Consider the following 11,544-nt stretch of genomic DNA (forward strand, 5'->3'; position numbering starts at 1 on the left):
AAAACTCATCCCAAAAGTTAAAAAAGTTGCCCCAATGATATGTATTCTTCATTGCTTTTAAGAGAAAAACACTTTTTTTAGTAAAAGTTCATCCCAAAAGTAATGGAGAACACACCCTTAATCTTGGTAAATGTTGTTGACTAGATTCTTTTTGATATTCTTGAGCCTAGAAAGAACATGCTTCATATCTATTCTATCTTTAGGTAGCTAAGATGAACATTCCAAAGCCAATTCCATAATTGTTTTAATAACAATATATTCATCTTTTTCCTGCACAATATTGGGATCCATTACACTATTTATTCCATTGGATAATGATGTTTTCACCCAATGTTTCATATCCATTTCTCGAGAAAAATATTCGTCTGTAGGTTTTCTTCTTGTAAAGGTTTCCATTAATAGAATACCATAACTATAAACATCACTTTTCACAGAAATAATTCCTGCTAATCCATATTCTGTATTTTAAACATAAAAGTAAATCATTGAAATGGTATTATGCTATTAGAGCATCAATAATGAAATGCTAAAATTATAATATCTATACAAGTTGGAATAAAGACATCACCTGGTTCCATATAGCCAACAGTAGCAAGTGTCAGTGTTTGCTTCATGGAATCTCCTTCTCCCAATAGTTTAGCAATTCCAAAATCTCCCACATGCGCAACCTTGTCATTATCCAACAATACGTTACTTGGTTTCAAGTCACAATGTACTACAGGAACAAGAAATCCAAAATGGAGATATTCTAATGCTGATGCAACATCAATCATTATGTTGATTCTTTGTAGGAGATTCAAGGCATGATTGTCAGAATATAACCATTTCTCAAGACTTCCTTTAGGCATGAATTCAAGCACTAAGGCTTTGAAATCAATAGTAGAACAACAAGTAATGACCTTGACAAGATTGCGGTGTAGGATTTTGCCCATCACTTCACACTCAACGTCAAAGCTTCTGAACGCTTCATCTAAATCCGAGTTGAAAACCTTGACTGCGACTTCTGTCCCTTCTGCAAGTATTCCTTTGTATACAGAGCCAAAACTTCCTGAACCAAGGAAGTTGTTGTCATCAAATCCACTAGTCGCTCTCGATAATTGATAATAAGAAATTCTTCTCCAATCTCTAATAGGTACCGGATCTTCAACAATTGCCAAACTTGTACTCTTGTTTTTCCATTTTTTGTAGACAATTATGAGAGCTACAACAATGATAACTGAACCAAATACTGGGATAATATATTTGAAAGCATTCAGAAGGGCCTTGTTGTTTTGTCGAGGAATGTTATTCTTGCAAGGTTGGACCTGTAATCTACGTGAGCCACACAGTGCATAATTGTTCATGAATGATTTCGCTGTGAAGTTCACAAAACATCCGCTATTTGGGATTTCACCTTCTAGTATATTGAAAGACACATCAAAATTTTTTAGATAGGAAAGTCTTTCCAAAGATTTGGGAATGAATCCAGAGATGTTGTTATTAGATAAATCCAACACTTTCAAACTTAGCATGTCACCCAATGATTCAGCAATAGGACCTTGCAATCTATTGTGAGAAAGAAGTAAAACTTGTAAATCTTGGAGACTTCCAAAAGTGGGAGGGATATCACTTGAGAAAAAATTTCTTTACAAATCCAAATTTGTAATTACCTTCAATTTTCCGATGTCAAACGGAAGTGAACCATTAAAATGGTTTGATGACAAGTTTACTTCTAAGATATCTTTCAAGCTCCAAAAACTAAAAGGTATTGATGAATGCAATTTGTTGGAGGATAGATCTACCTTTCTCAGAGAAATCAAATCACCCAAACATGCGGGTAAAGGTCCATCAAGCTCATTAGCAGCTAATGATAACCCGTATAATCTCTTTAGGCCACAAAGTTCATGTGGGATAGGGCCTTGTAGCTTATTTCCAGTTAAATTCAAAAGTTGGATATTTTTTAACCTTCCTATTGTTCTTGGAATAGATCCACTCAACTCATTGTTAGAAAAGTCTAAATATATAGCATTATTTAGACTACCAATTTCAACGGGAACGCGGCCTCTAATTTTGCAAGCCTCGACCTTAAATTCTTCAAGTGATTTGGAGAGGTTTGAGAGTGAAGTTGGAAGAACGCAGTTTAATGGGTTGGACGATAGAAGTAAAAATCTCAGGTACCTGCAATTTTCCAAGGATTTGAAAAAGCTCGACTCATGAATTGAAGTTTTGGTGGTCAAATTATTAGACCAAAGACCCAATATCTCAAGGGATTTCAAATTGCCGAGTGCATTTGGAATAAGGCCAGAGAATAAATTTAGTTCCAATTCTAATATTCTGAGCTTAGAAGCATTTGAGATAGAATCCGGAATACTTCCGCTAAGAGTATTGCCCCATAGGTAAAAGCTCCTCAAGATTTGAAAGAGCGCTCATGCATGGTATATTAGAATATACCCCATACTTTGCCTATACCTTTCCCATACCTACCCATACTTTGGAAAGGTCAAAGTTATGGGCACCAAATATTTATTTAGTGTTGGGCATGGGAAAATAGCAATTTTTGGTCCTTAAGTGAATAGTGACTTTGCAAGGTGGCCCTTGAATCTCAACTATAAATAGGCCAACCATTGCTCATTCTCATCATCCCACATTTGCCATTCTCTACTTAAGGCATTGTTCTCTCTCCCTATTTGTAAAGTTTCACTTGTATTTTTGGAGTGAAATATATTTGGTAGTGCCCGAGGACGTAGGCAAGATTTGCCGAACCTCGTTAAAATTCTGGTGTTCTTTACTATTTATTGTTCATATTTTGTGAATTTGATTGTAGTGATTTATTGTGCTATTAAATTACGATAGAGGGATATTCTGGCTAGGAAAGACTTGGTACTTAAGTGATCCTCGTGATCCACCTCTCTTTCCTGGGAATTGAACTTAGTGTGATTTTTTAGTACAATAATTTTACTCTTTCACACGCTTCCGCGCAACAATTGGTATCAGAGCCAGGTTCGTACTTGGAGAATACGACCGTTTACGGTACTATTCACGTATACGGCACTATTCACGTATACGGTACTGTTCACGTATACAATAGTTGGGATTGAGGAGAAAAATGGCAGCAGCATCGTCATCAGCAAGGACTACTGTGACAAATGCAAAATTTGAAGTAGAGAAATTTAACGGTACCAATAATTTTGGTATGTGGCAATGTGAGATCCTGGATGTCTTATGTCAGCAAGAGCTAGATATAGCCCTTGAAGAAAAACCTGACAAGATGGATGACAAGGAGTGGGCCAAGATCAATAGACAGGCGTGTGGTACAATCCGCCTATGTTTGGCCAAAGAGCAGAAGTACTCTGTCATGGGGGAGACATCAGCGAAGAAGTTATGGGATACACTGGAAGAAAAGTTTCTAACGAAAAGTCTTGAAAATAGGCTTTATATGAAAAAGAAACTTTATCGATTCACGTATGCACCCGGTATGTCGATGAATGACCATGTGAACTCATTCAATAAAATTTTAGCAGACTTGCTAAATTTGGATGAGAAATTTGAAGATGAAGACAAGGCATTATTATTGTTGAATTCCCTTCCTGATGAATATGATCATCTTACCACCACATTGCTTCATGGGAAGGACACGATCACATTTGATGCAGTCTGTAGTGCGTTGTATAGATCTGAGACTCGAAAGAAAGATAAAAGAGATCACAGAGATACAACCGCAAAAGTCTTAACAGTAAGAGGTCGTTCACACAGCAGCAAATCTGGTAGAAGGGGAAAGTCCAAAGGGAGACCCGCCAAAGATGAATGTGCCTTTTGTCGTGAGAAAGGGCATTGGAAAAGAATTGTCCTAAGTTACAAAAGGGCAAGTCTATTTCTAATGCATGTGTAGCGGAGCATGATGAGGAGTCAGACTTTAGCTTGGTTGGCATGGCAATGGCATGTCAAACGGATGAGTGGATATTGGATTCGGGATGTACTTACCATATGTGTCCTAATAAGGACTGGTTTTCTAGTCTTGAAGAACTAGAAGGTGGAGTTGTTTTTATGGGCAATGATAGTGCCTGTAAGACAATGGGTGTAGGTACAATCAAATTGAAGAACCATGACGGCTCAATCCAAGTTCTGACAGATGTTCGCTATGTACCCAGCTTGAAGAAAATCTCATCTCATTAGGGGCCCTAGAATCTAAAGGGCTCACAATCACTTTGAGAGATGGATTACTAAAGGTAGTAGCTGGGGTATTGACGGTGATGAAAGGCACTAGAAGAAATAACTTGTACTATTTAAATGGAAGTACAGTTATTGGATCAACATCAACAGCTTCTTCGAAAGATGCAGATTCAGAGGCTACCAGGTTATGGCATAGGCGATTGGGACATGCTGGTGAAAAAGCTTTGCAGACTTTGGCGAAGCAAGGCTTGTTGAAAGGTGCAAATTCTTGCAAATTGGAATTCTGTGAACATTGTGTTCTGGGCAAGCAGACGAGGGTAAAATTTGGTTCAGCAATTCACAATACGAAAGGAATTCTGGACTATGTTCACAGTGATGTGTGGGGACCTACCAAAGTGGCTTCTTTGGGAGGTATGCACTATTTTGTCACTTTTCTTGATGATTATTCAAGAAAAGTATGGGTGTATCTAATGAAAAGAAAAAAATGAAGTTTTGGATGCATTTCTGAAGTGGAAGAAGATGGTGAAGACTCAGACAGGTCGAAAGGTCAAACGACTTCGATCAGATAATGGTACTGAGTACAAAAATGATCCATTTCTACAAGTATGTCAAGATGAGGGCATTGTGCGACACTTCACTGTTCGAGATACACCACAGCAGAATGGGGTGGCAGAACGCATGAATCGGACTATACTGGAGAAAGTTCGATGTATGTTGTCCAATGCTGGATTGGGCAAGGAATTTTGGGCTGAGGCAGTTACATATGCGTGCCATCTAATTAACCGATTGCCATCAGCTGCAATAAATGGAAAAACTCCTATGGAGATGTGGACTGGTAAACCTGCTACTGATTATGATTCTTTACATGTTTTTGGTTCCACTGCATATTATCATGTAAAGGAATCTAAGTTAGACCCAAGAGCAAAGAAAGCATTATTCATGGGTATAACTGGTGGTGTAAAAGGATACCGTCTCTGGTGTCCTGATACAAGGAAGATTGTTTTCAGTAGAGATGTAACTTTTGATGAATCAACCATGATGAAGAACGAGGATTCACAAAAGGATGACAAAACCAGTAGTACTTTGCAGCAGGTGGAGTTTGAAAAGGTTAATGATGATCCAGCTAATATTGAAAGAACAAATGATGAAGAAGTTTCGACCCAAGAACTTCTACAGCAACAAGATTCAATTGCATATAGGAGGCCAAGAAGAGAGATTTGTAAGCCTGCTCGCTTTGATGATATGGTGGCCTATGCACTTCCAATTGCAGATGATGATGTTCCTTCCACTTACACAGAAGCAATAAGTAACTCTGATGGTGTAAAGTGGAAGCAAGCTATGAATGAAGAAATACAGTCTCTTCATAAAAATAGGACTTGGGAGTTGGTGAGACTGCCCAAGGGAAAGAAGGCAATTGGATGCAAATGGGTATATGCAAAGAAGGAAGGATTTCCTGGTAAAAATGAAATTCGATACAAGGCTAGATTGGTAGCAAAGGGTTACGCTCAGAAAGAAGGAATAGACTACAATGAAGTGTTTTCTCCAGTTGTGAAGCATTCGTCTATTCGGATTTTGCTAGCCTTGGTTGCGCAATATGATCTTGAACTAGTTCAGCTTGATGTGAAGACCGCGTTTTTACACAGTGATTTGGAAGAGGAAATCTATATGACTCAGCCAGATGGATTCAAGGTTGCTGGAAAAGAAAATTGGGTTTGCAAACTGACAAAGTCGCTTTATGGATTGAAGCAATCTCCGAGGCAGTGGTACAAGCGATTTGATCAGTTCATGAAAGGGCAAAGGTACACAAGAAGTAAATTTGATCATTGCGTGTATTTTCAGAAGCTACAAGAAGGAACTTTCATATACTTGCTCTTATATGTTGATGATATGCTAATAGCATCTAAGAGCAAAGTTGAGATTGAAAGATTGAAGACTCAACTCAATCTCGAGTTTGAGATGAAAGATCTAGGAGAAGCTAAAAAGATTCTCGGCATGGAAATATGTAGAGATAGAGCTCATGGCAGAGTTAGCTTGTCTCAGAAGCAGTATTTGAAGAAAGTACTACAGCAGTTTGGCATGAACGAGCAGACCAAACCTGTAAGTACCCCGTTGGCTTCTCATTTCAAGCTTTCTGCACAACTATCTCCTTCGACGAATACGGAACGAGAATACATGTTGCAAGTTCCGTATTCTAATGCAGTGGGTAGCTTGATGTATGCAATGGTGTGTACAAGACCCGACATTTCACAGGCAGTTAGTATAGTGAGCAGGTATATGCATAATCCTGGAAAAGGACATTGGCAAGCTGTGAAATGGATTCTACGGTATATTCAGAAGACCGTGGATGTTGGATTACTGTTCAAGCAGGATAATACACTTGGTAAAGGTGTTATTGGGTACGTTGATTCTGACTATGCCGGTGATTTGGACAAGCGAAGATCAACCACCGGTTATGTGTTTACACTTGCTGGAGGACCAATAAGTTGGAAGTCTACACTACAGTCTACAGTTGCGTTGTCAACCACAGAAGCCGAGTACATGGCTGTAACAGAGGCTGTAAAGGAGGCTATTTGGTTACAAGGTATGGCTAAAACCTTGGGGTTGGTTCAGGAGCATATTAACGTGTATTGTGATAGTCAAAGTGCTATTCATTTAGCAAAGAATCAAGTCTATCATGCACGTACAAAACATATCGACGTACGATTCCATTTTGTGCGGGAAATTATTGAAGAGGGGAAAATTTGTCTTCAGAAGATCAAGACTGCAGATAATCCCGCAGATATGATGACCAAGGTGGTAACAGCAACCAAGTTCGAACATTGTTTGAACTTGATTAATATCCTGCAAGTTTAACAGTTGAAGAAGGCACTATCAAGTATTGTTGTCAAAAGCAGAAAGAATTGTGTGAAGATAAGATTATCCTAATCAAATCTTCAAGGTGGAGATTATTAGAATATACCCCATACTTTGCCCATACCTTTCCCATACCTACCCATACTTTGGAAAGGTCAAAGTTATGGGCACCAAATATTTATTTAGTGTTGGGCATGGGAAAATAGCAATTTTTGGTCCCTAAGTGAATAGTGACTTTGCAAGGTGGCCCTTGAATCTCAACTATAAATAGGCCAACCATTGCTCATTCTCATCATCCCACATTTGCCATTCTCTACTTAAGGCATTGTTCTCTCTCCCTATTTGTAAAGTTTCACTTGTATTTTTGGAGTGAAATATATTTGGTAGTGCCCGAGGACGTAGGCAAGATTTGCCGAACCTCGTTAAAATTCTGGTGTTCTTTACTATTTATTGTTCATATTTTGTGAATTTGATTGTAGTGATTTATTGTGCTATTAAATTACGATAGAGGGATATTCTGGCTAGGAAAGACTTGGTACTTAAGTGATCCTCGTGATCCACCTCTCTTTCCTAGGAATTGAACTTAGTGTGATTTTTTAGTACAATAATTTTACTCTTTCACACGCTTCCGCGCAACATGGTAATTTACCTACAAATCAACAAATTATAATCCTTCAATATATGAAATAAAATAATTGAGGTTCTTTAGCCATAATAAATCTAAAACAACTTCAAATCTTTTTGTTTTATTTGTTTCGTATTTATAATGATTAAAAGGCTTCATGCTAATGCAGTAAAATACAAAAAAATAAAAAAAGGAGAGAAATATGTTTCTTCATTTTCAGAATTTAAGTGAAAAATATGATAAAAATCTATCATGTTTTGAGGTGAATGAATAGAATGAAATAAGATAAAGTTGTCAAAATTGAAATGAAAAATACAATAAAATTTATATGAAATGTCATTGTTTGAAAAGAAAGATTAGGAAAAAACACTTAATTGAATTTAGGAAATGGAAAACGCTCTGGATGTTGATGGTATCTGTTCTCTGCTAGTAGTTGAAGATGGTGGCAGAGTGCGGGTGGACGATGATCGTAATACAAAGAAAGTTAGATTCAAAGAAGATAATAATGGGGAAATCACTGATATGTTGGTGGAAACGAGAACTAGTTCTTCAACCTCCTGGAAGGACAAATTGTTAGGGAGTAATCCTGGAGATCTGAATAAGGATGGAGTGGTCTCTTCTGGTTTCAGTGCCGATGTCGACTTAGAAATTCTGGAGGGAGACATACATAGATCTATGGTCAATGGATCCCTGCCATTGATTTTTCTGAGAGGATTCAACAAATATTATATAAAGAAATGAAGCAAACAGTTGTTATAAAACTGCTTGGAAGGAATATTGGTTATGGAGCTTTAAACACCTGTATAAGCAGTTTATGGAACCTTTCCATGCCTTTTCATCTCATGGACATTGAGAATTGACATTTGATGGTGCCAGAATTGGTTGAAATTCAAGTCAGCGATCTTATAGGCAATTTAGATCCTCAGAGACATACTGCAGTCTCTTTCAACAAGAAGGAATCAACGGGAGGGGATCTTTTAAGGAAAAAGAATACACCAAATTCTGGGGGTAATAAGCCACGTACTTTGGGGAAGTCGGTGGTCATTAAAGATGGAGGGTTTGGGGCTATAAAAAAGATAAAAAAAAAATTACGCATGGGAAAGGGATTAATTTTAAAAATAAAATTTCCTCTAAAGTTCCTTTGAGTGATTCTATGACCAGGTTGGCTCAGACAGTTTCCATTTTGTGAGGTGATAACTCGGAGGTGGCTGGTCCAGGTTCGGATAATAGTATCCAGGATTGATTCGCTATTTTTTGGATATTTTGATTTTAAATTTTTAGAGCTTTTCTCTTTTTGTTCTTTATTATCTTTTGCTTATGGATTTAAATTTATCTATTTTCTCTTGGAATTGCCAAGGTTGTGTGAGTAGTAAATTTTTATGGGCTTTTCGTGAGTATAATCTTGAGCATAATCCAGACATTGCTTGTCTTTTGGAGCCGCGAGTCAGTGGTAAAAAAGCTAATGCTATTATTGATAAGTTGGATTTTGATTTCTTTCATCGCATTAGTCTATTGGTTTGCAAGTGGTATTTGGGTTGGATGGAAGGATAATATTCGCATCAATATTATGCATAACCATCCTCAATTTATGCTTCTACTTGTACAAGGCAATACTGTTTATAACTCTTTTTATATTTTTGTTGTGTATGGTAGTCCTGACAAGGTTAAGAGGAAGACTCTTTGGACTGATTTATTAGAAGTTTTACCTCCCGACCCATTACCTTGGCTTATCTTAGGAGACTTCAATGCTATTCTCTCTCCTAAGGATAAAAAAAAGTGATCGGTCAACGAGTAAGAGATGCAAGCTTTTTGGAAATTTTGTTGAATCGTGTAATCTGCAGGATCTTGGATTCATAGGACTGGCTTTTACTTAGCAAAGAGGCAACATTCATGAATGGATAGATCTAGCCTTAGCAAATGATTCTTGGATCTCTGCTTTCCCGCATAATTTAGTCTATCATCTCCCGCGTATTAAATCCGATCATAGACCTATTCTTATTTCTACTAACCCTGTTCGTAACCTTCCAAATGGGAGACCTTTTCATTTTCTTGCAGGGTGGACAAGACATGCAAATTTCAAAGAGTTGGTTTTTACTAAATGGAAATTTACAGGTAATATGGCTGACTCTTTATCTGACTTTACTATACATGTCAAAGAATGGAACAGGTCTGTCTACTAATTCTTAGGAACGCGTAAGAGATATCTCATGAAGTCGCTTGGGAATATTCAGAAGGCCATGGATTGGTCATCCTCTAGTAGACTCGTTGATCTGGAGATGGAGGTTCGAGATGACCTAGAAATAGTACTTAATCATGAAGAGCTCATTTAGAGACAGAAGGCCAGATGTGATTGGCTTCAGTTTGAAGATCGTAATACTAAGTACTTTCATAGTCATACTATGCAAAGGAGGAAACTTAATCGCATATTGGCTTTACGCATAAGTAGTGGGGAGTGGAGTTCTGACCAAAGTGTTCTCAGAGATGACGCAGCTAAGTTTTTTGAGAGACTGTATGGTGAACCTCCTACTCCCATGAGTACTTTTCCATTGGATGTATTCCCTCGTTTCAAGGATGAAGATATTGATTTTCTTAAAAAGTCGGTTTTGAATGAGTAGATAAAGAAGGCCCTTTTTGATATGGCTCCTTTGAAGGCTCGGGCAGTGATGGGTTTCACGTGTACTTTTTTCAGAATCAGTGGGATTCAGTTGGAGAGGCGATTTGCAATTGGGTCCAAAGGATCTTTGCTGGTAATAAGATTAAGAAGGATCTTAACAATACCTTAATTGTGCTTATTCCTAAGAAAGAGTGTCCAGTAGATTTCAGCCAATTTCGACCAATCAGTCTGTGTTCGGTTATGTATAAATTGGTCGTGAAGGTGATCGTCAATAGATTCAAACAGGTGTTTTCGAAGTATATTTCATCGGAGCAAACTGGATTTATTACAGGTCACAACATTTCTGGTAATATCTTAATTGTGCAAGAAGTTATCCACTCGATGTGTAGTAGGAAAATTGACAGGAATTAGATGGCCATTAAGTTGGATTTGGAGAAAGCTTATGACAGGATTAGCTGGGACTTTATTGATGTGACTCTTATAGCTGCTGGGGTTCCCGAGTTTCTTAGAAAGGTAATTATGAGTGCTATATCTTCATCATCTATGCAAATATTATGGAATAGGGTTCCGTCTTAATCCTTCAAGCCTGTGTGGGGGATCAAGCAGGGATATCCTTTATCACCCTATCTTTTCGTCCTTTGCATGGAATGGTTAGGACATTTTATTCAGTCTGAGATATCTGTAGGAAAGTGGCATCCGATTCAGTTTTCTAGACAGGGCTATTCTTATCCCACCTTTTTTTTGCTGATGACCTTGTTATTTTTGGCAAAGCTAAGATGGACCAAGCTAGCTCACTAAAGGAAACTCTCCAAAGGTTCTGTGACTTTTCTGGTCATAAGGTCAATGCTAGAAAGAGCAGTATGTACTTTTCCAAAGGTGTCGATGAGAGCTTACGTGACCAGATTAGCTATTTCTTTGGCTTCCAGAAGGTTCAGAATTTGGGTAGTTATTTGGGAGTTCCTCTTTTTCATAATCAGGTTACTAAGAGTACCCTTAATTTTATTGTTGATAAAGTGCGACACAAACTTTAGAATTGGGAAGCCAGGAAACTATCCTTTGCAGGGTGGGTCATGCTTGCTCAATCTGTCCTTCTCGCCATTCCTAACTATTTCATGCAGACTGTTCTAGTTCCGAAGGGGGTGTGTGATGAGATTGAAAAAATTGCGAGACAGTTCATTTGAGGAAGCTCTATTGGGCGTGTTAAAAATGCGCTGGTAGGTTGGGAGTCCATTTACAAACCTAGATCTCGCGGAGGGCTTGGATTAAGGTATCTTTCTGATCAGAATAATTTTTTCCTTATGAA

The 11,544-nt window shown here is 37.9% G+C and overlaps 1 protein-coding gene across 1 annotated transcript; it reads right to left on the reverse strand.

Annotated features, from left to right (window-relative positions):
- Window positions 1-207: 207 nt before the first annotated feature.
- LOC121228923 (probable LRR receptor-like serine/threonine-protein kinase At3g47570) lies at window positions 208-1,511 on the reverse strand. The gene is made up of 2 exons (XM_041111946.1): window positions 569-1,511; window positions 208-458 (listed from the first exon to the last, which is right to left on the reverse strand). Exons 1-2 carry the CDS (start codon window positions 1,509-1,511, stop codon window positions 208-210), a joined length of 1,194 nt encoding a protein of 397 aa, XP_040967880.1.
- Between the last annotated feature and the right edge of the window lie 10,033 nt (window positions 1,512-11,544).

This window comes from Gossypium hirsutum, chromosome A05 (assembly GCF_007990345.1).
Source record: "Gossypium hirsutum isolate 1008001.06 chromosome A05, Gossypium_hirsutum_v2.1, whole genome shotgun sequence".
NCBI lineage: Eukaryota > Viridiplantae > Streptophyta > Magnoliopsida > Malvales > Malvaceae > Gossypium > Gossypium hirsutum.

Coding starts and splice junctions, on each gene's coding strand:
- LOC121228923 (XM_041111946.1), bottom strand. CDS start 1,511: ATGCTAAGTTTGAAAGTGTTGGATTTATCTAATAACAACATCTCTGGA. Junction 459..568: donor TGTTGGCTATATGGAACCAG/GTGATGTCTTTA, acceptor TTTAAAATACAG/AATATGGATTAGCAGGAATT.